General features: G+C 36.0%; 3 protein-coding genes and 1 long non-coding RNA gene across 4 annotated transcripts in view; 1 reads left to right on the forward strand and 3 right to left on the reverse strand.

Annotated features, from left to right (window-relative positions):
- The window catches only part of LOC125838269 (transcriptional corepressor SEUSS-like), a 43,853-nt gene extending 36,945 nt beyond the window's left edge, over nt 1-6,908 (reverse strand). Inside the window, exons 1-5 of the mRNA XM_049517349.1 lie at nt 5,886-6,908; nt 5,632-5,751; nt 5,340-5,388; nt 4,945-5,162; nt 4,750-4,818 (exon numbers count right to left, since the gene is read on the reverse strand). Coding sequence (XP_049373306.1) covers nt 4,750-4,818; nt 4,945-5,162; nt 5,340-5,388; nt 5,632-5,751; nt 5,886-6,884 — 1,455 coding nt within the window. The 5' untranslated portion in view covers nt 6,885-6,908. The remainder of the gene's footprint in view (nt 1-4,749; nt 4,819-4,944; nt 5,163-5,339; nt 5,389-5,631; nt 5,752-5,885) is intronic.
- LOC125838268 (transcriptional corepressor SEUSS-like) overlaps nt 1-7,160 on the reverse strand; it is a 44,105-nt gene extending 36,945 nt beyond the window's left edge. The window contains exon 1 of the mRNA XM_049517348.1: nt 6,956-7,160. The gene's annotated coding sequence lies outside the window, so the exon portion shown is untranslated. The remainder of the gene's footprint in view (nt 1-6,955) is intronic.
- LOC125838270 (uncharacterized) overlaps nt 1-10,017 on the forward strand; it is a 45,998-nt gene extending 35,981 nt beyond the window's left edge. The window contains exon 2 of the long non-coding RNA XR_007443555.1: nt 9,773-10,017. This is a non-coding gene — a long non-coding RNA (uncharacterized LOC125838270). The remainder of the gene's footprint in view (nt 1-9,772) is intronic.
- LOC125838267 (transcriptional corepressor SEUSS-like) lies at nt 8,020-20,748 on the reverse strand. Its single transcript, XM_049517346.1, has 11 exons — nt 20,559-20,748; nt 18,833-20,171; nt 18,579-18,698; nt 18,294-18,342; nt 17,900-18,117; nt 17,705-17,773; nt 13,974-14,071; nt 12,770-12,863; nt 12,031-12,100; nt 9,140-10,159; nt 8,020-9,054 (listed from the first exon to the last, which is right to left on the reverse strand). Exons 2-10 carry the CDS (start codon nt 19,838-19,840, stop codon nt 9,144-9,146), a joined length of 2,742 nt encoding a protein of 913 aa, XP_049373303.1. The 5' UTR covers nt 19,841-20,171; nt 20,559-20,748; the 3' UTR covers nt 8,020-9,054; nt 9,140-9,143.
- Between the last annotated feature and the right edge of the window lie 2,683 nt (nt 20,749-23,431).

Consider the following 23,431-nt stretch of genomic DNA (forward strand, 5'->3'; position numbering starts at 1 on the left):
TGAAGATAGTGCAGCTCTAGGAGAAAATTAAAGAGTTTTGGGTTTACCGGTTCAAATCTAGCTTTTGTTTTTCTTTTCTTTCATTTAAATCTAAGTTTGTAGCAAATCTGGCGCCAAAAGTTTTTCAACCCATACTGCACATTGACAAACCTAGGAAACTAACACCGAAAGACAGGAACTTACTAGCATACTTAATTTATTAAATGTATCGTAGAAATCCAGATGTTAATATTATTAGATAGCAAACAACTTTTTTCTATTGATAGCAAACACATAATTCTTTAAGTAGATCCACATAGAATGATCACATTTAGAGCTTACTTTTGTAATGACCCGGAAGGTCATTTTTGAATTTATTTTATAAAATTACCATTTTACCCCTCCTGAAAGTTGCCCCAGGTCATTTCTGATCAGTTTATGGAGTTGGATTTGTAAATTGATTGGAAAGGAATGATTTTTGAGCTGCGGAACTAACAAGTCTATTAGAAGTTGAATCAGCCACTTTTACATGGATTTTTGGAAGTTTTGAGTTTGAAAGACTCAAGTTGTTTAAAAGTGGTTTTTGGACTAAGTTGCTAGGACTCTCCAAAAATGTAGTTGCACTCGTGTTGGATCCTTCAAAAATACACTATTTTTGGAGGATCCGACACACACCCGTCGACATTTTTGAAGAGTCCGAGCAAGATAGTTTTTGGTAGCATTCAGAGTTTCGAACCTTGTAATGGAATTCCATCAGTTCCATCCGTTTCGAAATGTGAAATTTAGACTAGGAGAGTTGTCATTTTCAAATTTAGAGGGGTTCTGTGGATTTGAGGTCCTAAGTTGGAAATTGATGTAATTTTATGCCTTGAGTTTACTTTGGTCAACATTCGAAGTTCGAATGCTCAGATCGAATTTTCAGCAATTCCATCGAATTTGGGGGATGATTTTAGGCCTATGAGAGGTCTCAGTTGAATTTTCAAAGGTTTCAAGCTTAGTTTGGTCTTTTTAGGCGTTATGTTAATTTATTGCAACTTTCACGAGTTTCAAGTCAAGAAGACCTTGGATTTGTGTTTTGATGTTCCATTAAGTTCGGAACGAGTTTAGTTGGGTAACAAATTTGGTTTGTGTACGAGATTTCGAACGAATTCCCAAGGTCCTTCCGGAGACTTGTGTGTTGGTTGATTTTCTTACGTCTGGTGATTGTTGTGCCTTGCGTTAGCAAAGACTTGACCACATCTGCGAAGGGTCATTTTATCTAGCGGTCGTGTTCATGACTAGGGATTGTGTTTGCGAACCTGAGTTCGCGTTTGCGAGGACCCTTGGCAATGTGTATTTTCAAAATGATGGAATTTCTTCCCTTTTTCTCTATTTTTGAACCCTAGAAACTTGACTTAGGCGATTTCAAGGAGGATTTTCAAGAAACTTCAATTGGGTAACAGATTTCAACTCTCCCCCTTTATTATGCCTTGATTATGTAAATACTTTTCCACCTAATTATTGATTTGGGTTCAAACTTGGGGGATTTTTCAAGAACTTGAGTTTTGGGGGAAAATGGGGGTTTGTGAATGATTTCAACTCCATTTTCAAAATGGTTTTTACCAGTGACTTCTAAATTCTTTGGGTAGCGTTTTCATGTATAAATTTCCAGATTTAACATTTGTTTTTATGAATCGGGTTTTTGGGTCAATTTGACTCTTTTTTCCAAAATGTTTGATATGAGTATTGATAGACTTGAAATCTTATTGTGATAACTTATTTAATTAGATTGCATTGATTTGGATACCGTTCAGAAGAAAAAAGTTCAAGTGCCGGAGTGATTGTGTGATTTTCTTAAGGCAAGCAGACTTTTTGATTTTTCTTAAAGAGTTTTGAACCTTGTATGCTTTGATATGATTGGGAGAAATGGGAATTGGTGAAGGGATTCATGTAAGAATTTCATATTGTAAATTGATGAGGTGAACTTGCTAAATAACTTGGGTTAAAACAAGAATCTTGTTATGTGTGACTTGATTTTGTTGTGGGCAATTGGCCGAATGAGATTACTCACTTGATGACATGCTTTATTTGATTGTAATTAGATATTGGTGTTGAATTATGATCCTCATATTTGATCATTGCAGTATTATGTTTGCATTGATGTTGTACCATTGTTGTGATGAAATTGGTGAGGATGAAAGGAAATAGAAATCGGGCCACACATCCATGGAGGAATTATTGAGTGGAAATAAGGAACGCACCACACATTCGTGTCGGATTCATTGAGATGAAATTGGGATCGGGCCATACGACCGTGGCAGATGCATGGACTGAGAAGTTCCCCATGGGTCCCAAACAAAGAGATAGTGGTTGTGTGTCGTTAGGACACACATGCATCACTCTATATGACATTGCACATCATTGCATTGCACTTTATTTGATTATAACCATTGATATGTATGTTGTTGGGAACCTTGATTTTGTAAAACCCTGTGTTGATGGACTTCTCGTGTTGAGGTGCAAATTGAATTATTCCTAGCTTTGTGATGTGGAGTGTTGTGGCGGAGCCAAGATTTTCAATAAGGGGGTTCAAAATCTGAAAAAATAAACACATGAAGTAGTCGAAGAGGGTTCAACATCTACTATATATACCTAAAAAGTTATTTTAACCATGTATAAATCATATAATTTTCCACCGAAGGGGGTTCGGATGAAACCCCTAATTGTAAGGTGGCTCCGTCACTGGTGGAGTGAGAAATGTTTAGGTTAGGTTGTTTGATTGTTGCAGGTTGTAGTTATGGAGGTTCAGATGGAGTAGTTGGAGTACCTGTGTTCAATAATGCTTTACTTTGGGTCAGTTGTGTACTTGTTGAGTATCGTGCTGATTGGTACTCACCCCCTGCTTCAACACTTGTGTAGGTTACGAGTCAAGATCTTCTTGATTACCCTTCCCCTTTATCTTGTCTGAGGCTTTACTATGGAGACTTGAGAGGTAGTTGTTTGTCATCTCAGTGGCCCTCTTATTCCTTTCTTATGTTCTTGTTCTACTCGAGAAACAATGACATAAAGACTTTGTATTTCTCTTCATCCTATTGTAATACATTAGAGGCTACTACACATATCAACCAACTTTTGAGGGCATTTATGAGTTTGACTAAGTTATCCATAGTTATGTTTTGATCATTTACTTTCCGCATTTCTATCGTTAGGTTTCGAATTTTAGGCTGACTCTTGGTGGGATAAGACGAGTGCCATCACACACCCATTTTTGGGTCGCGACAACTTCAATCCATGTTTCTTTACTTTGTCAATTGAAGTTTAATTTCTAACACTTATTTTCTTTTTTGTAGAAGACTTTTATAATATAGTAGTAGTTTACTATAGTACAAGTACAAAAGCAAAATTAAAAAGATAACAAAATCTGGAAATTATGAAATGAATTCAGGGTTTACAAGATTAGATCCAGCTTTCATTTGTGTTCTGATTTTTTTCAATTGAGTTATGTACAATTTAATGCACCAAGATCCATTACCCGGTACTACTCTTTTAACAATCCTACTGAGAGAGAATTTGATTCTAAATTTCATAAGTGAAAGGGACTTCTTGATATTAGGCGTTTGAAGCCAGTTGTGATAAAATAATATACCAAGGAATAGTTAGAATAGCAAGTGATCATATTACAAGCACAACAATTTGACTCCTTTTTCCAAGTCCTCAATTTCCATTATGAAGACGGAGCTTATTTAAATTATACTTTGTTATCCTGTGCTAAAACAAATTTCTTAAAACTAGCACATTATAGAACATCAAAAGTTCTGTTCCATGGACTTCAGATAGCATAAACATCACCTAATAAAATGTTCTGAGTTTTTCTCCATCACATCTCCCGTGACCATAACATATCCAAACCCTTAGGCCTTAACCAGGGTTAGAGCTTCTACCCGATGCATTTCAAATTGTTCCTAGATAGCAGGTTCAAAGCAGAATCTACCTTTATTAGGAATTGAGATAAAACCAGCTCAAACTCAGATTACCAAAAACCAATCACAAGAACGAAATACAATCCACCAAATACTTTTAAAAACAATATTAAATCCCAACACAAACCAGCCATGCAATATTTCTCAAAAAAAAATTATTCAGAGACAGATTCTCCCCAAAACTGAAGAAAAAACAAATAGAAATGCCATACGATTATGAACAGTCAATTCTTTCCATTAATTAACAGAAATTGCAACCACAAACTACTAAATGGAGCTTAATTCATCTAAAAAGCAGTTTAGAGTGGTCTGTCCAGCAGCCCTAACCGCTTCAATATCACAAGGCGAGGATTGAGAATAAGATGCTTCTAAACCGTTCTATATTGCTAAGAAGAAGAAACAGGTAATTTTGAAATTAGAAAAGAACAAAAATGCAACGGAAATCTTGTACTTCCATGTATATTGAGCTTGTACCAACAGACAAAAGAAAAGGAAATAGTGACCATAAATACTCACACGACCATACTATCATCCAATTACATAAGTAATGTTCATAATAAAGATCAATCACACAGAATTAGCAGATGTGGCAAGAAATTAGATTGAAGTTCTTTACTTCTCAAGTAGAGTTTGTAAAGCATCTTCAAATATTTTTGAGGAAAAAAGTCAACCAACTTCTTTTTACCTATTTTAAACCTAGGCAACCTAAAAGTCTGCTATCAGTGAATAGAAGTGTATGATTCAAATCACAGTTGAAGCATGACTTCAAAATACATCCATGGGATGGCAGTTGAAAGGTAAAATTGTTAACCTGAGGTATCAACAATCTTCTAGGGATAAGCTCCTCATGACGCCGTGCACAAAATTCCCAAGAAACTATCTGCCAAGTAGATACAAAAGGAATTCAGATCAAACGAATTATAGCATTAATATGCACCATGCTAGGTCTCAACTGTCCATGAATAAGCACTTCACTGAATATTAAACTATCAGTTCTTCCTTTAACCTTCAAATCAGGTTGTGAAAACACTAGACGAAGCTGACCATCACGGACAACACGAAGTTGCTCAAAGACACTCTCCTGAATCGCTTTTGCATAATCTAGGACTATTTGCCCAGATGAATTCTGATATTCACGGGGCATATCAATATAGAGAAGTTCTTCCAAAGTGCCACTTTCATACTTTATCTTGAAAAGCCTGGGCAAAACCTCGGCAGTCGCTTCTGAGAAAAAATGAGTTGAGATATATCAGATGCTGAAACAGAATTTATCAGCTGAGAGGAAAACCAAATAAATAAAGATGAAGTAATTAAAGAATGGGTTTTGTTAAGTCACAAAGTTTGTTAACTGCTTCTCGGACCAAAAATTAATTCAAGAGCTTGATGCTGCAAATAACATACCGAACCCACGGCCTGGCTTCCGGCTGCATATTTCGCAGTGCCACACATCCTGCAAATTACACAATATAAATCAAAGATATAAACTCATTTGCTAACAGTTGTTCTACAGCTAATCAGCAGCATTTATAGAACGAGCTCTAAAAGAAGTATCTGAGATAAAAAATATATCTATGCTGTAATAGGATACTAAGTTTGTACCATGAAAGTTATTACAACTCCATTTTCATTTGATGGGAGCATATAAATAATACAAAAACAAAAAATGTAAATAACTTCCACATAAGCAATGAACCTGAGGAAAAACTCCAGTAGTCTGCCGACCACTTCCATACATAGATACACACCATTTTTTCTTGGCATTGGGAGCGAAATACTCAGCAACAAATTTCCTCCAGAACTCAATGTTATTGTCCTATAAAGAAGGAAGAGCAATATGTTAGGGAAAAAATTGATATCATATTTTCTTTTTCATTATCTGGGAAAGCTGTAGGGTAGGGTGTAGTGCATAGATGCCACACAATGATATAGTTGACCCATTCTTCTTACTTCAGGTCTATGTTGCTGCTGATACATATAATGAGTCAGCCGACGGGCACACATCCCGGGCTCATACACTGGCTTTACAGGAGGTCTGACAGCAAGATTCTGCGGTTGAAATTGTTGTTGTAATGGGTTTCGTTGTTGAGGGGCAGTCTTCAAGAGTTGATGATGATGCTGAAACTGCATTAGCCTCTGCTGATGCAAAAGCTGTGCAGCAGCAGCAGCTTGAGGGGACTGCCTGGACATCTGAAGGAACTGCTGCTGCTGATTTAGAAATAAAGATGGGTCTGATTGTTGTTGTTCTACTTTGACAGGCGCAAGACCTCTCATACTTTGAATCTGTTGTGGTTCCATTTTAACAGGTGCCAAGTTTCTCAGAGCTTGCAACTGCTGCGGTGTTTGATCATTAGTCACCTCTGTTTCCATTTTGACAGGTGCCACACCTCCTAATCCACCACGCATGGATTGAAATTGATGCTGCTGTTGCTGTGTTTGGGAATTGATAGGGGAAGAAAACTGCTGCAACTGTTGATTATGTTGAAAATTCTGGGAATCAAACTGTTGGGATCGTTGTTGGTCAGCCAACATGTGGTTACCAGAGGGGTTAGGAAACTGCTGTCCTTGAATTTGACTGCTATTTGGATTTGTCGCCATGGCTGATGACATAAATGTCGTTGAAGGAGCACTAAAACCCATCCCATTTCCTACACCAGAAAGTGGGTCAGTCTCGGCCCCATTATCAACAGGACCACGCTGAGAACTTCCTGGTCCAGCCAGCCCTGCATTAGGACCTCCATTTGCAAAAGACTGATGTGAAACATTGGGAGCATTCCCTAGCATATTCATATTCCCAAACATTGTCCGAGGAGAAACCATAGAAGGAAAACCACCTGGTGAAGGCATTGACCCCCCTTGACCACCCATTACACCGGAATTTGTTCGCAGTAATGAAGAAGGTACTGACTGCGAACCTCCAAGTGGATTAGGAGGCCCTGTTGGAACCATTTTTCACCAAGAAGTACACAGTCTACCAACCCTTGAGCAAATATAGAAACTTCCTAAAATTGCATAAAAGCCTCAAGTGAGTACAGAAAATTCATAAAATGGCTTCAAAGCCCCCTACCAAGAAACTTCAATTGCTCTGAAGAAAAAACTAGGCGGAGAACCAAGCAAAACCAACAATATCATTCCATTTTTTATCCAAAAGATGGAAACTTGTCTCTGAAACCACTAAACCAGACTTCTTTCCGCTCAAATAACTGTCTTTTGCTGCATCATCCACTGCAATAGTTATTCAATTTTGTGTCAATTTATCCCTCCCTTCCGATAAAGATAGATTTACCCTACCCAACCTTACTTGAAATCGTCTAATCAGAAATCAAACTTCATTCCTATCCCTTTTAGAAAAACAATTCAGAAAAACATCCGTCAGAGAATATTACCCAAAAACACCCAAATTTTCAAACTCGGAAAATGAAAGAAGCTGCAGTAATTGATTGAACACTAAAGAAAAAAGAAAAAAGAACAAAGCAGGAAACTTATACAATCATATGAACACTTGATCAAGCCCTAAATCTCGCAATAAATGATAAAAATGAGCAACCTGCAGCCAGCTTTAGAAAACAAAAAGACAATTTCAACAGCGACTCACCGCAGATTGAGTATATTCCATACACGGAACTACAAGCACCAAGAACCAAACAAATTTTAGCGTCACCTTCTTTGAACTTCACTGTGGTTCCTTTCAGTAGATAGATTCAGCTTCTTAGCTGTATATTTTGTTTAGAGAGAGAAAGTTGATGAGAGAGAAAGTGTGTTTACGGACGTCAAAATTGTATTCAATCGGAATGAATTTTCTTCTTTATTTCTTCTTCTTCTCTTTACTAATTTTCTCTTTTCTCAATCAATCAAAACGAAGTCAAATCTCTTTTTTTTTTCTTTACACATGCATGTGGACGGATCGATGATGGATATTTTATGGGACTGTTATACATACATTGTTCTGCTTTGTAATTGACATTTGATATCGACAATATTTACGAAGTACCCTCGTTATATTTATTATTTTTCTATAAAACGCCACGTTATTCCTACTAGTATTTGTCAATAAATTTACTTTAATATTGTAATTTGAACGCAATTTATGAACATTTAAAAAGGTTCTCCTCTGAACTCTTTATTTTATACTACATGCATTCTTTTCATTACATTAACTTCGTCGGACCTGAGATTTTGAACTTTCGAGATTCAAACTATATAAATTAAGAATTGCAAATGATAGGTTTCTGCTGCTCCATTGTCGATGATCTCTCTGGAGCTCATGGAGTTGCCGGCAGTAGAGACACCAGAATATGTTGCCGACAAGTTTTCTTCATGACTAGTATCCTTGCAATAGCATCTCTCTCCTCGCAGTTCAATAAAAGAAAAACACTGCACTCCAGAAAGCCAATAACAAGTTAAAGATGATGGCAACAAGAGTAAAGTAGGACCGCCTCATCACTGGTTTAATTTTTTCCAGCAAAAAACATGAGCAACTGGCTCTTTCTACTTTGTAAAGCAATTAGAACAAACATCTGTGGGTTAAAATCAAGCCAGCAATTCCTAATCAACAGGCTAATAGAAATACTTCAAATTATGCCCCTATGAAAATTCCAGTGCTTAAAATCAAATTCCTTCAGATATAACTTGATACTAATGGATTTACTTTAATTCCACCAAGCCTCTTCCTACTTTCTTTTTTCCTGTCAAGCCACTCCAAATAAGCCTAACAGAAAGACAAGTAGGAAGGAGAGAGGAAATGATGATTGCACCGGTGCCAATTATAGAAGCTACTGAAAGCTCTACAACAGAACCCCAACTATATACAACTGCATGCTCTGGAGTGGTGTAGAGATGCAGTACGATAGGGGCAATAGCTCAGCCCATACATAGTTAACAAATGCCTCCGCATGGTATAAACAGATTGAATGTAGCAGTCCATTAGCCAAGTCGTTCCCTGAATGTCCCATTAAAGGAGCAGCTACGACAAACCAGGCAAAATCAAGTTAGAAGAGAGTGCACTCTCGGATGAGATAACATTTCAGCTGTTAAGATGCCACCCTATACGTTGTCCTTCCCACTCAAATCAGTACAAACGGGGCAAACTTTGAAACCACTTCTGCTTCAGCAACCATGGCTACTCTCATCATGAGAGGCAAACTCATCAAACAATCTTTGCAACACAAGCAGCAGAACATAGCCAAATAATTGCCAACCTGAACCTTTTTACGGAGATGTTTTCCAGTCAAACTGCAGGTTGTTAAAACCGTTGACTGCTTCTAAACCACTTAGCAGTTGGTTTCCCAGATCTTGTTGCTGTTGACTCATATTACGTTCTCTCACCATTGTCATGCCCACTAACCCATTCATGGCTGAAGGGTTATTACCCAATGCAGCACGCATTCCATTAACCATTGCAGCTTGTCCCAGTCCATTGTTCATACTCCCAAATCCAGAACCAACACCTGTACTGTTAGCATTGGCTGTCCCATTCCTAACAAGGCAATTGCTTCCATTGAGAAGGGAATTATTACTTGTTGCCAACATCCCATGTCCATTTTTTATATCATTCCCAATAGTACCATTACCTACCATGCCACCGCCACCGAGCTGTGAAGACATCATCATTTCATGTATGATCTTTTGTACAGAACTCTGAGAGTCATTAGCATCCACGTCACTTGAATGGGCTGGTTGCTGCATTGTGATTTTTGGGGAATTTGCAGAGTTCATGTGTTGCACTGATGATAAGCCACTGTGTGAAGCTTGTGGTGGATTGTTGGATGATGATGGTGTTGGAGACTGGAATTGAGAAGAGTTGGGTTGAGACTGAGGCATTGTACTTGAAGTATTAGGTGAAGGCATTTGGACAGCATTTCCTGAGTAGGTACTACTTCCACCATTCACTGGATTTTGTTGCCTGGAGTTCATGGAATTTTGGTGCAGTAATCCAACAACTGTACCACTAGACGAAGTAGCAGCTACTTGGTTCACAGAATTGTTTACATTCGACATACCATTGCTCAAAGGTAGAGGCGGTACACCAGGCTGTGAAGTCGTCTCATGGTTCGAGCTACTGACTGTTTGATGTGTATGTTGTTGTTGCTGCAGCTGTTGTTGTTGTTGCTGCAGCTGCTGTTGTTGCTGCTGCTGCTGCTGCTGAGTCTGATCCTCAGTTGATTGAACTGGACCTTGTACTCCAGCTGAAGAACCGTTCCTACGAGGAAACTTAGCCAAGCTCTCTGGAAAATTAAGAGTTGGGCACAATGTGAACAGTAAGAATAATGTTAAACATAAACACAGGACAGATAATCAATACTAGATGAAAATTAAAAAAAAAAGTTCATCAAGCTCAAGTTGAATATCTACTCCAAATTATCAATTAGCGCACACAAAAATGGCCCACTCACATACGCATCACAGGTAGAGAGGATAACACTGGGCCAGACATAAAAACTGATTAATGATAAGTTGAGCTCCCACTCATTTACCCCACAAATTGAATTTTGGTAGATTACCACTTGAACTTCATGAATGTTGGGGAAACACTTGACCACTTACCCGGTCTCCTGGGACTTAAATACCACAGCAAACTCCAGAGCACAAAGAGGTAGCACTAAGATATAAAACACCAAATCCTCATTATCGAAAAAAGACTAAACACCAAATCCAGAATGCCACTAGGAAAAGTGATATATTTTGGGGCAAAAGAGGGAATTGATAAGAAATTCAGGGGGGAAACTATGCAACTGGATCAATGAGCATCAGCGAGAATTTTTTTTTTTTTTTTTGAGATTGGTAACTGTTTCTATTTCTTTAAATCAGTAAATGGGTTGTACTGAAACCATATTTACATAATGAACTCTAAAGGCACTGTCCTATCCCTATAATGAGTCTAACACATCATTGATAGAGACAGTGTCAGCATCAGCGAGAAAATTAACGATACATTATGTCCAATATGAAAGTGAGCCTTAGTTTGCAAGAGTTGAGTGTGCTACTCTCTAGTCCCCCACATTCATGCATATTGCATGGCTCTAGTTATTAAATGATAGTTATATTACCAACAAAGTTGACTAACGATGCAGCGGAATCTGCTTTGTCCCATGGGTTCTCTACTCAGACACATGATGGTTTCTATTTTCCATCCGCAAAGCAATTTCATGGTATGAGCAAAATTTACTTCAAAAGGCAATCTTCTTTCTTTTTCCCCCTCCCCCCCCCCCCCCCCCAATTTGCTCTCTTATTCTTTTTCTGTTTTTTTGGTTGACTAAGAAATCCGTTGTTTCAGCTTAGAAATTCAGGATAATGATCCTAATGCCTCTCTATTTAAGTGTCATTCTTTACTTATTAAAAGAAGTGATAGAATAGGAATAGGTTTATAAAATCCTATTTAGAATACGAATAGGAATAGTAATAGAAATAGTAAATAGTATCCTACTTGGTAAAGGATTATATTGTAGTGTCTATAAATAGGGTCTCTATGTAATAATGCAGATACACAATTTCAATAATATTCTTCTCCAATACAATCCTCACAAGAAGATAATCGGCCTAATTCTCTACACTTCACCTAGAACCAAACTTGGAGCACCAACAGCGTAGCACACATTTCCCATTGAATCAAACTCCTGGGACACCTTTAAATAACAATCAGATGCCTCTTTGTGAAATACATTATTATTTATACAACACTAGCTCGATAGTGTCTCGAAAAACGTACAATTCTTAGAATCTATGTAGGCTTAGCAAAAATGGGTCACAACGGAAGGAAAAAACACCTTATAGAGAAAATATCAATTAGTTGGCAATATGCCATGTTAGTAGCTTCTTTAGTTCCGCTATTTCCTTTTCCTTGAGCCAAGGGTATATCGGAAACAGCCTCTCTACATCCAAAGGTAGGGGGGTTGAGGTCTGTGTTTGCTCTATCCTCCCCAGACCCCACTTGTGAAATTACACTAGGTATTTTGTTGTCGTTGTATGCAACACTAACTCACAGGAAAACAACCCCATCTATCCTCCTATGTTAGTGAGTCATTAGTTTGTCACAAGGTCAGGAAATTTGAACTGTGATGTAAGGAACTAATAGAAAGGTTAAGTAGGTTGAACTTACCCATGGGTCCGGTCCCTGTCTCCCTGCTATAGTCAATCAAATCTTTCATGCTATTTACCACTTCCGATATCTGCAATCCACCAAGAACACAACACATCCATAGTTAATCACACAAGCAAAACATCATTTGACCAGATGTTATCACACAAAAGCAACTTTATATTTGGTTTCAAAATTAATGATTATAAAACATTTGAGAAATAAATAAACTGAATTAGAAGAACCTAAAACCAAAAGACCTTGACTTCCTGCTAGAACAAGCATTTTCAAACGAAGTCAATTTCTGAAGGAAAGACAACCAACAGTAGGAAAACATTACACCACATATTTGTATCCAAGAGAAAAGCTGAAGCATTATACATGAGTTAATTACACATTATTAAAAGGAATTTTTAAATCCACAACATTAACAACCATCTCTAACCTGCGGACTGTTAAAGAATTGAATTCATCTCTGTTTTTGAATCTGCTCTGAAAACAGCAGGAGGACATATGGAAAGAAATGAACTGAAGACAGGTCGACAGAACTGATTGACTTTTGAATCAGACATAAAAAGAGAGATGCATAAGCTGGCCAAGACCCTTAATAACTAACTATTACAGTAGCTAAAATTCCAACAATCACATTTAGTGACTCAATAGATACATGAGGACTATTCCCACTACTGAAACAAAAACCTACACAAGGGACAGAAAAGGGGGGAAAGAGGAGCTCTCTATGTCAGAACAAGGTACATACCTGTAGGCATCTCACATATCTCTTTGTATATCCTAAATCATTTACTAACGGAACTTCCAAAGCTTTTGCTAGCTGACGAGCTGAAGCAACAAACCTGAAGCGCAATTAGAAGTCAAAATTACAAAATAACTCACACATCTAAGCTAAATAAAGGAACACATGATGATAGCAGATTCACAATCTTAATAAAATTTTGAGAATCAAGGAATCTCTAAACATAACTTCACAACTGAATGCTTACATGGATCACTTCTGACTTTTTCAAAGGGCATGCATATCTTTACATACCCTCACCCCACCACCTCAAACCACTACTCACAGCTCCTGAGATTAATGTTATTCCATGGGAAGAAGATTTATTCCTTTCCCTTTTGGTAGGTCCACCAGATGACATCCCTAGCTCCTCCCATATGTCACCATAGCACTGAGAGGACTAGAATATAAATCAACACTCACGCAGGTCACTGTCAACATCCTCAACCCACACCCCAAAATCATGACACTCCAAAGTTCAACTTTCAATAAAAAAAAAAGTATTGAAGGAAGGTAGACAGCCATGCACCTAAACACACCATTGTGGTAGAATATTTATCAACTAGACATTCATAATAATGTTTAAAGAGTTTGAGTTTCTAAGGTTCAACAGTATGCTAAATTGACCATACTCCATTATACCAAATTCATCCAACAAAGGAAAGACAAGAAAATATGTACCCGGTAAATCACTGAATCAGATGACAGTAAGTTTCAGCTTTAAGAAAATTATTGGATAGCCAAAAGCTTACTAGAGCAACTCATTGGTAGAACATCTTACCTTAGCATGGAGAGGCTAACCTAAGCTAAGAAAGAGCAGGTAACAGCACCAGTAAAGACCATTAAAGCTCAATGCCAAAAACAGAGCTGTATAAAATGTGAATTACAAATAGATCCTATCTCATCATCACTGCCCACTAATGACGGCGATCTAATAATTGGCCACAGCTTACCTCTTAATAAAGAGGGTTAGATATTCAAAATTCAAAATAGAAATTGCTAGGCAACAACAACTACCATTAAACAAAGTTAGTCTATTGCAAACCTCTTAAAAAAGAGGGTTAGATAGCTAAATAGAAATTGTAACGCAACAAAACAATCAAACAAAGTTATGGAATATTCCCAACCCAATACTTAGAATGAACGCCTTAATGTAAGTATCTGGACTTACATATTGCAATTATTCTGCAACTCAGAAACAGACGCACTAGATGATGCATTTTGGGTGGCGGCCTGGTACTTTTGAGCCGCAGCACCAAGTTGACTAACCTGTACAGCATATCAAAACAATAATAGGCAAATCAGAAATGATTCTATAGCCCCTACCTCATATGCAACATCAACACTCAAAACTAAAACGACATCCAGCTAACATAAAAATTATATGCTAAAACAACTAGATGCCACAGAAGTACGATCACACACAATAAATTGAGAACTGCTTCAAAGAGACATCCTGAAGTAGAAAACCTGATCCACTCACCGTAAGTGTTATCAAAAGCGCAAAAAAAGCGTTGGTCTTTGAGCACAAATAAAGCGTTGGCTTTATTGAGAAAAGCGTAAATGGATATATATATATATATATGGACAAAGAAATTTATTGTTTTTAGGATAAAATGATATAACAATGGTTTAGAGTCGCCTCTTCAGGGAACGCTCATTCACAAGGAAAAGTGTGTCTTAGAGCCTTAATGACGACACTGAAGGGCACATTAAGTAGGGTGAAGCGTTCAACGTGTTATGAGTCATGCTTCAGAGATTAAGCATGCTTTAATAACATTGCTCATTGTGCACAAGATCTCTTAAAAATATTGTACTAACGGTTCTTCAATGGACCTAATGAGTGTACCAAAACATGAAAAATAGCATGACAAACCTACAGTTATGTTGCTCGGACTCTTCAAAAATGTCAACTGGTGCGTGTCGGATTCTCCAAAAGTAGTGTATTTTTGGAGATCCGGCACGAGTGCGGCATCGAAATTGAAGAGTCCGTGCAACTTAAACATACGAAACAAAAGCCAACTGATCTATTAAGAAAGCATGTTTAATTAGATGTCACTTCCTAATCAAACGCTAAAATTGTTAAGTGGCACACATAGAGAAACTGTTTGACCAAGCTGCTAATATTTGTTTATTTTGAGAAGCATTTTCTATAAAATAGCTTCCCAAAAAAGTACTTTGGGAGAAAAGCGATGTGTTTGGCATGTGTTTTTTCATATTTGATAAGCAAATCGTGTTAGGCTAATCTTTCTAACAAAAATGATTTTGAGTGTCAAATTATGACATGTATTAATGCACGTTTATAATTAAGATTATTCTATAGAGAAATATTATTTTAAAAGTATCAATAATGAAAGACTTTGATCAAGTTTGTACTGTTATCTAATTAAAATTAAAATACATATTAAAATTTTCAATATATGGTACATATTAATAAATCAATGAAAATATTAAATATTAGTATAATATTAACATGATGATTTGAATATACTAAGAAACATTAAACAATATATATTAAAAAATTAATCCTCAAATTAAATAACCATATATGGGGTATTTACCACAAAAATAAGCAAAATCATTCACACAACGAAATAAAAGACGAAAAAAACTTCGGCATGAAATGCATGGATACTAATATTAAGAGTCAAAGGAAATGAGATAATTTGAAAGCTAGTCATTATTTTCTTCTATTTTTAAAAGAAAAGGAAATGGTTGTTCTATAATAAAAAAGTAATAACTTGATGAGGCGTTATGCATGATAAGTATGTATTTATGGTAGGGAAATTTTTTGTTTGAAAAAAAAAAATTCTACTTCCACCTTTTTTAAGAAGCAGAAATTCTAACTTCTTTCCAATAGCAAAAAAACTGATTTTGCTGCTACTCAAAAGCAGTTCTACTTATTGGCCAAACACTTCAAATTTTGAAATAAGTACTTTTGGCCTCCAAGAAATTTGCCCAAACAGGCACTTCATTTAAGTAACTCATAATACAAAAATGATAGTTAAAGCATGAATCCTTTACTTGGTTACTCGAAAATGAGTTTTTATCATATGCATATATCAGATCCTAGTTCACTATATGCACACTTAAACAGGAAAAAAAAAAAAAAAAACAGAAGATAGTGCAGCTCTAGGTGAAAATTAATGAGTTTTGTGTTTACCGGTTCCAATCTAGCTTTTGTTTTTCTTTTCTTTCTTTTAAATATAAGTTGTAGCAAATCTGGCGCCAAAAGTATTTCACCCCATACTTACTGCACATTGACAAAGCTAGGAAACTAACACCGAAAGACAGAACTTAATATTATAGCATATTTAATTAAATATCTTGTGGAAATCCAGATGTAAGTATTATTAGATAGCAAACATAGAATTGTTTAAGTAAATCCTCATACAACGAACACATTTAAAGCTTACTTCAGTCCATGTTTCTATACATTGTCAATTGAAGTTTAATTTCTAACATTTGGTTTCTTTTTTGTAGCACACTTTTATCATATAGTAGTAGTTCACTATAATACAGGCATACAAGCAAAAACAAAAAGATAACAAAATCTGAAGGTTATGAAATAAACTCGAGGTTTACTAGCTTAGATCTAGCTTTCATTTGTGTTTTGATTTTTTTAATTGAGTTGTGTCCAATTTGGTGCACCAAGATCCATCAACCAGTACTACTCTTTTAACAATCCTACTGAGAGAAAATTTGATTCCAAATTTTATCAGCGAAAAGATCTTGATATTAGGCATTTGAAGCCAGTTGTGATTGAAAAATATACCAAGGAATAGTTAGAATCGCAAGTGATCATATTAAAAGCACAACTCCTTTTTACAAGTCCTCAATTTCCATTTTGAAGTCGGAGCTTATTTAAATTATACTTTGTTATCCTGTGCTAACACAAATTTCTTAAAACATGCACAACTTAGAGCATCAAAGTCCTGTTCCATGGACCTCAGATAGCATCAACATCACCCAATAAAACTGTTCTGAATTTTTCTCCATCACATCTTAACTATCCCGTGACCATAACATATCCAAACCCTTGGGCCTTAACCAGGGTTAGAACTTCTACCCAATGCAAAACCAGCTCAAACTCAGGATACCAAAAAAAATCTTCAAGAACGCAATACAATCCACCAAATACTTCAAAAAACAATATTAAATCCGAACACAATCCAGCCATGCAATAGTTTTCAAAAACATTTTCCAGAGACAGATTCTCCACAAAACTGAAGAAAAAAACAAATAGAAATGCCATACAATTACGAACAGTCAATTCTTTCCATTAATTAACAGAAATTGCAACCACAAACAACTAATTGGAGCTTGATTCATCTAAAAAGCAGTTTAGAGCTGTCTGTCCAGCAGCCCTTACCACTTCAATATCACAAGATGAGGATAGAGAATAAGATGCTTCTAAACCGTTCTATATTGCTAAGAAGAAGAAACAGGTAAATTTTGAAATTAGAAAAGAACAAAAATGCAACTGAAATCTTGTACTTCCATGTATATAGAGCTTGTACCAACAGACAAAAGAAAAAGGAAATAGTGACCACAAATACTTACACGACCATACTCTCATCCAATTACATAAGTAATGTCGATAATAAAGATCAATCGCACTGAATTAGCACATAGTTCCAGGTCAATGAAACGAAAAGGCTTCTGCCATAGCAGATGTGGCAAGAAATTCGATTGAAGTTCTTTACTTCTCAAGTAGAATTTATAAAGCATCTTCAAAAATTTTTGAAGAAAAAAATCAACCGACTTTTTTTTACGTATATTTAAACCTAGGCCACCTAAAAGTTTGCTATCAGTGAATAGAAGTGTATGATTCAAATCACAGTTGAAGCATGACTTCATAATGCATCTGCGGAATGGCAGTTGAAAGGTAAAATTGTTAACCTGAGGTATCAACAATCTTCTAGGGATAAGCTCCTCATGACGTCGTGCACAAAATTCCCAAGAAACTATCTGCCAAGTAGATACAAAAGAAATCCAGATCAAACGAATTATAAAATTAATATACACCATGCTAGGTCTCAACTGTCCATGAATAAGCACTTCACAGAATATAAAACTATCAGCCTTTCATTTAACCTTCAAATCAGGTTGTGAAAACACTAAGCGAAGCTGACCATCACGGACAACACGAAGTTGCTCAAAGACACTCTCCTGAATCGCTTTTGCGTAATCTAGGACTATTTGCCCAGATGAATTCTGATATTCACGGGGCATATCAACATAGAGAAGTTCTTCCAAAGTGCCACTTTCATACTTTATCTTGAAAAGCCTGGGCAAAACCTCAGCAGTCGCTTCTGAGAAAAAATTATTTGAGATTTATCAGATGCTGAAACAGAATTATCAACTGCGAGGAAAACCGAATTAATAAAGATGAATTAATTAAAGAAAGGGTTTTGTTAAGCCACAAAGTTTGTTAAGTGCTTCTAGGACCAAAAAATAATTCAAGAGCTTGATGCTGCAAATAACATACCGAACCCACGGCCTGGCTTGCGGCTGCATATTTCGCAGTGCCACACATCCTGCAATTTACACAATATTAATCAAAGATATAAACTCATTTGCTAACAGTTGTTCTACAGCTAATCAGCATCATTTATAGAACAAGCTAAAGGAGTATCTGAGATGAAAATATATCTATGCTGTAATAGGATACTAAACTTGTAGCATGAAAGTTACAACTCCATTTTCATTTGATGGGAGAACAAAAAACATTACAAAAACAAAAATGTAAATAGCTTCCACATAAGCAGTGAACCTGAGGAAAAACTCCAGTAGTCTGCCGACCACTTCCATACATAGATACACACCATTTTTTCTTGGCATTGGGAGCGAAATACTCAGCAACAAATTTCCTCCAGAACTCAATGTTATTGTCCTATAAAGAAGGTAGAGCAATATGTTAGGGAAAAAATCGATATCATACTTCCTTTTTCATTATCTGGGAAAGCAGTGGGGTAGGGTGCAGTGCATAGATGCCAAACAATGATCTAGTTGACCCATTCTTCTTACTTCAGGTCTATGTTGCTGCTGATACATATAATGAGTCAGCCGACGGGCACACATCCCAGGCTCATATACTGGCTTTACAGGAGGTCTGACAGCAAGATTCTGTGATTGAAATTGTTGTTGTAATGGGTTTCGTTGTTGAGGGGCAGTCTTCAAGAGTTGATGATGATGCTGGAACTGCATTAGCCTCTGCTGATGCAAAAGCTGTGCAGCAGCAGCAGCTTGAGGGGACTGCCTGGACATCTGAAGGAATTGCTGCTGCTGTTGTTGCTGATGTAGAAATAAAGATGGGTCTGATTGTTGTTGTTCTACTTTGACAGGCGCAAGACCTCTCATACTTTGAATCTGTTGTGGTTCCATTTTAACAGGTGCCAAGTTTCGCAGAGCTTGCAACTGCTGCGGTGTTTGATCATTAGTCACCTGTGTTTCCATTTTGACAGGTGCCAAACTTCCTAATCCACCACGCATGGATTGAAATTGATGCTGCTGTTGCTGTGTTTGGGAATTGATAGGGGAAGAAAACTGCTGCAACTGTTGATTATGTTGAAAATTCTGGGAATCAAGCTGTTGGGATCGTTGTTGGTCAGTCAACATGTGGTTACCGGAGGGGTTAGGAAACTGCTGTCCTTGAACTTGACTGCTATTTGGATTTGTCGCCATGGCTGATGACATAAATGACGTTGAAGGAGCACTAAAACCCATCCCATTTCCTACACCAGAAAGTGGATCAGTCTCGGCCCCATTATCAACAGGACCACGCTGAGAACTTCCTGGTCCAGCCAGCCCTGCATTAGGACCTCCATTTGCAAAGGACTGATGTGAAACATTGGGAGCATTCCCTAGCATATTCATGTTACCAAACATTGTCCGAGGAGAAACCATAGAAGGGAAACCACCTGGTGAAGGCATGGAGCCCCCTTGACCACCCATTACACCGGAATTTGATCGCAGTAATGAAGACGGTACAGACTGGGAACCTCCAATTGGATTAGGAGGCCCTGTTGGAACCATTTTTCACCAAGAAGTACACAATCTACCAACACTTGAGCAAATATAGAAACTTCCTAAAAAATGGCATAAAAGCCTCAAGTGAGTAGAGAAAACTCATAAAATGGCATCAAATCCCCCACTAAGCTCAAGAAACTTCAATTGCTCCGAAGAAATAACTAGTCGGAGAACCAAGCAAAACCAATAATGTCATTCAATTAAGCGAGTGATTACTAAATGTATCTGAGGTAGACAAAAAGTCTCCAATTTTTACCCAAAAGATGGAAACTCGTCTCTGAAACAACTAAACCAGACTTCTTTCCTCTCAAATAACTGTCTTTTGCTGCACCATCCACTGCAAGAGTTGTTCAACTTTGTGTCAATTTTTCCCTCCCTTCCGAGAAAGATAGATTAACCCTATCCAACCTTACTTTAAATCATCTAATCAGAATATTGGACACACAAAACCCCAAATCTCAACAGTTTCAAAGACAGACATCAAACTTCATCCTTATCCCTTTAAAAAACACAAATTCAAAAAAGCAACAGATAGAGAATATTACCCAAAACAAAAATTAAAGAAGCTGCAGTAATTGATTGAACACTGAACAAAAAAGAAAGAAAAATAAGCAGAAAACTTATACAACCATATGAACACTTGATCAAACCCTAAATAGTGGATCCAAAGCTCAAAATGAGCAACCTGTATCCAGCTTTAGAATAGAAAGCAAAGAAGACTTACCAGAAGACAATTTCAACACCGACCCACCGAAGATTGAGTATATTCCTTACACGGAACTACAAGCACAAAAAACACACAAAATTTAGCGTCAACTTTTTTGAACTTCACTGCGCTTTCAGTAGATAGATTCAGCTTCTTAGCTGTATAATTTTTTTTAGAGAGAGAAAGTTGAAGAGAGAGAGAGTATGTTTACGGACGTCAAAGTTGTATTCAATTGGATTGAATTTTCTTCTTCATTCCTTCTTTTCCTTACCAATTCTTCTCTTTCTCTCAATCAAAACGAAGTCAAATCCTCTTCTCTTTTTCTTTTTTTTTCTAGCTTTGCGTAGGGGTTGGGGGAGAGAAGCGGGGGGAGGGGGTGATTTACACATGTATGTGGATGGATGGTGATGGATATTTTATGGGACTGTTATACATACATCATCACCGCTTGTTTACCTTTTGTAATGGCTTAAGTCATCGATCGCCCCTTAAAGTTATCCGTATAATTCACTTAGACACGTAAGACTTGTACCTATTGAACACCTAAATTGTTCAAAACATGTACCTATTAAACACAAAATGTTGATATAGCAAAAATTGTGTTTTGCACTTCCCTGAAACGCGTGAAAAGATTCAAATAGTGTCTTTTTTAATTATTTTTTTACATTTTTTCCTCTTTTATTGACACTTGGCATTATAATTAACTTAAAAATATTTTTCTTCTTTTATTTACACTTTTTTCAAAAAAGAAAAGCACCCCACCCCCTAACAGTCATTTTCTTCATAATTTAATTTGCAAAGCTTTCTCCACTTTAGCTCCAACATTGTTTTTATTTCTTTTTTATATAAAAAAAAAAGAATATTATTTCTTTCAAATATGAAGATAAATGAAAATCAACTATGAAGAAATCATACGATTCACATTTGAAAGAAAGACTTTCTTTTGTATGATTTATTTCAAATCTCATAAAAATAATAGAACAAATATGAAGAAGAGAAACAAGATAAATAACTTTACGTATAAAAAAAGTTAGCCGATATTTATTTATCACAATTTTCGAACAAATATTTTTACTCAAAGTCATATATAAACACATTAAATTTATCAAAAATGATATTCGAAAATTTGAATAACCGCCAAAAAAAATTTCTTTCTTTTTCACTCTTAGGATGAAAATATATATATATTTTTAAAAAAAGTTAATCTTCAAGTTATTTGAAAATAAATTAGGTTTTATGATTTGAAAATGAATGTGTGTTTGGGAAGAAGATGAAATGGTAGATTTTGTGATTTGAGAAAGAATTTGTTTTGGGAAAATGATGAAGATGAAAGGGGGGTTGGGTAGAATAGGTTGACATTTTCATTTTTTTTCGTTTTCTTTTTTAAAAAAATTAGATATAGATGTGTTTGAAATAATTTTAAACAAAATTATTTTTTTTATAATTTTCGGGGCCCAGTGACACATGTTATTTTTTAATTAGCTATTTTGCCATGTCACCGCAAGTATATCACACAGTCTTCATATTTTTTGTTGATTATCAAAAAATGTCTAATAGGAACAATTTTTGAATAGATAAAAGTGTTCAATAGGTACTAGTCTTAGTTGAGGTGTCTAAGTAAAATATTTATAAAAAAAGTCTTTGTATATGATAAATTTCAAAAATTATTGTCTATTTCTTAAATTTCGTGTCAAATCTAACAAACTTGAGACAGTGAGTGTTTCACTTTCGACTAAACACACCCAAATGTATCATCTAGTACTAAAAAGATATATGGAGGGTATTTCGGTCAATAAAATGAAAACAGAAGGCGAAATACCATGCGCGCCAATTTTGATGACCACGTGTCATCCAGTGTGTGATAAGCAATTAACAACTTCAATACAGCGGCTGAAGAAAGGGGAATGATAACGTCACATGGAGTTCACAGAAATTAATGTGGAATGTAGCTGAAATTTACAGGTGTCAAAACATGAAGGAGGGGAGCATATATATTTTCATGCTACTACGAGTACCGTTAGCATCTTCGGGAAAATCATTTGTAATGATGAATAATGCCCACACATTACATCTAGGGATCTCGAAACTGCTTTCGAAATTCCATTATTACCCTTTTGTTTTAATGGCACACCTATTTTGCCTTTTTTACTAAATTGGGTATGTGAGCAGTGACGTTAACATGATGTAATCTTCTTCTGTTTGTACTATTTTAATTTGACTATTCCCTCAATTTATTTTTACTTGTCACTTTTGACATATCAAGAAAAAATAAATTGGAGTATATTTTTTATATGTTTACCCTCAACATTAAATATTTTTTCTTCAAATCATTTTTCAAGACTTAATACTAAACATCATTTAATAGGACAGTTTAATAAAATACATAATGGGCGTGGCAAGTTAAAATATGACAAGAAAAAGTGAATGAAAGGAATAATATTTAAAATTAAAAATTAAAATTATAAATCAGAGTAATAAGTTTTAATATTGGAGCTAAGTAATATAAAATGGTCAGAGCAATAGAGTAGTACTATAATCACAATTGTAATCAGGCTTCAATACGGATATCGAAAGATATAGGGGCTAAGTTATGTGCTTAGGTACATTTTTCTTACTCTCTGATAGAACAAAATTATTTTATTTAGTGATTGATTAGAAGTATTAATAAATGTCAAAAATGAAGGGAGTACTTTTATGTTGTTTATCTTCCCTCTTGTTTTTTTGTACTATTTTTGTTTTACTTTTTGTGATGACTGATGAGGTTCCGAATACGAAATTTTGGTGGGTATACGAGTAGAAGGTCTTCACGCTTTTAGAAATAATTTTTTATATTTAAAATTACATTACAAAAATTAAAATTTAAAAGTTAACAATTTAGAATATATTAGAAA

Source organism: Solanum verrucosum, unplaced genomic scaffold (assembly GCF_900185275.1).
Source record: "Solanum verrucosum unplaced genomic scaffold, falcon-dt-bn FXZP01000079.1, whole genome shotgun sequence".
In the NCBI taxonomy this organism is placed as follows: Eukaryota; Viridiplantae; Streptophyta; class Magnoliopsida; order Solanales; family Solanaceae; genus Solanum; species Solanum verrucosum.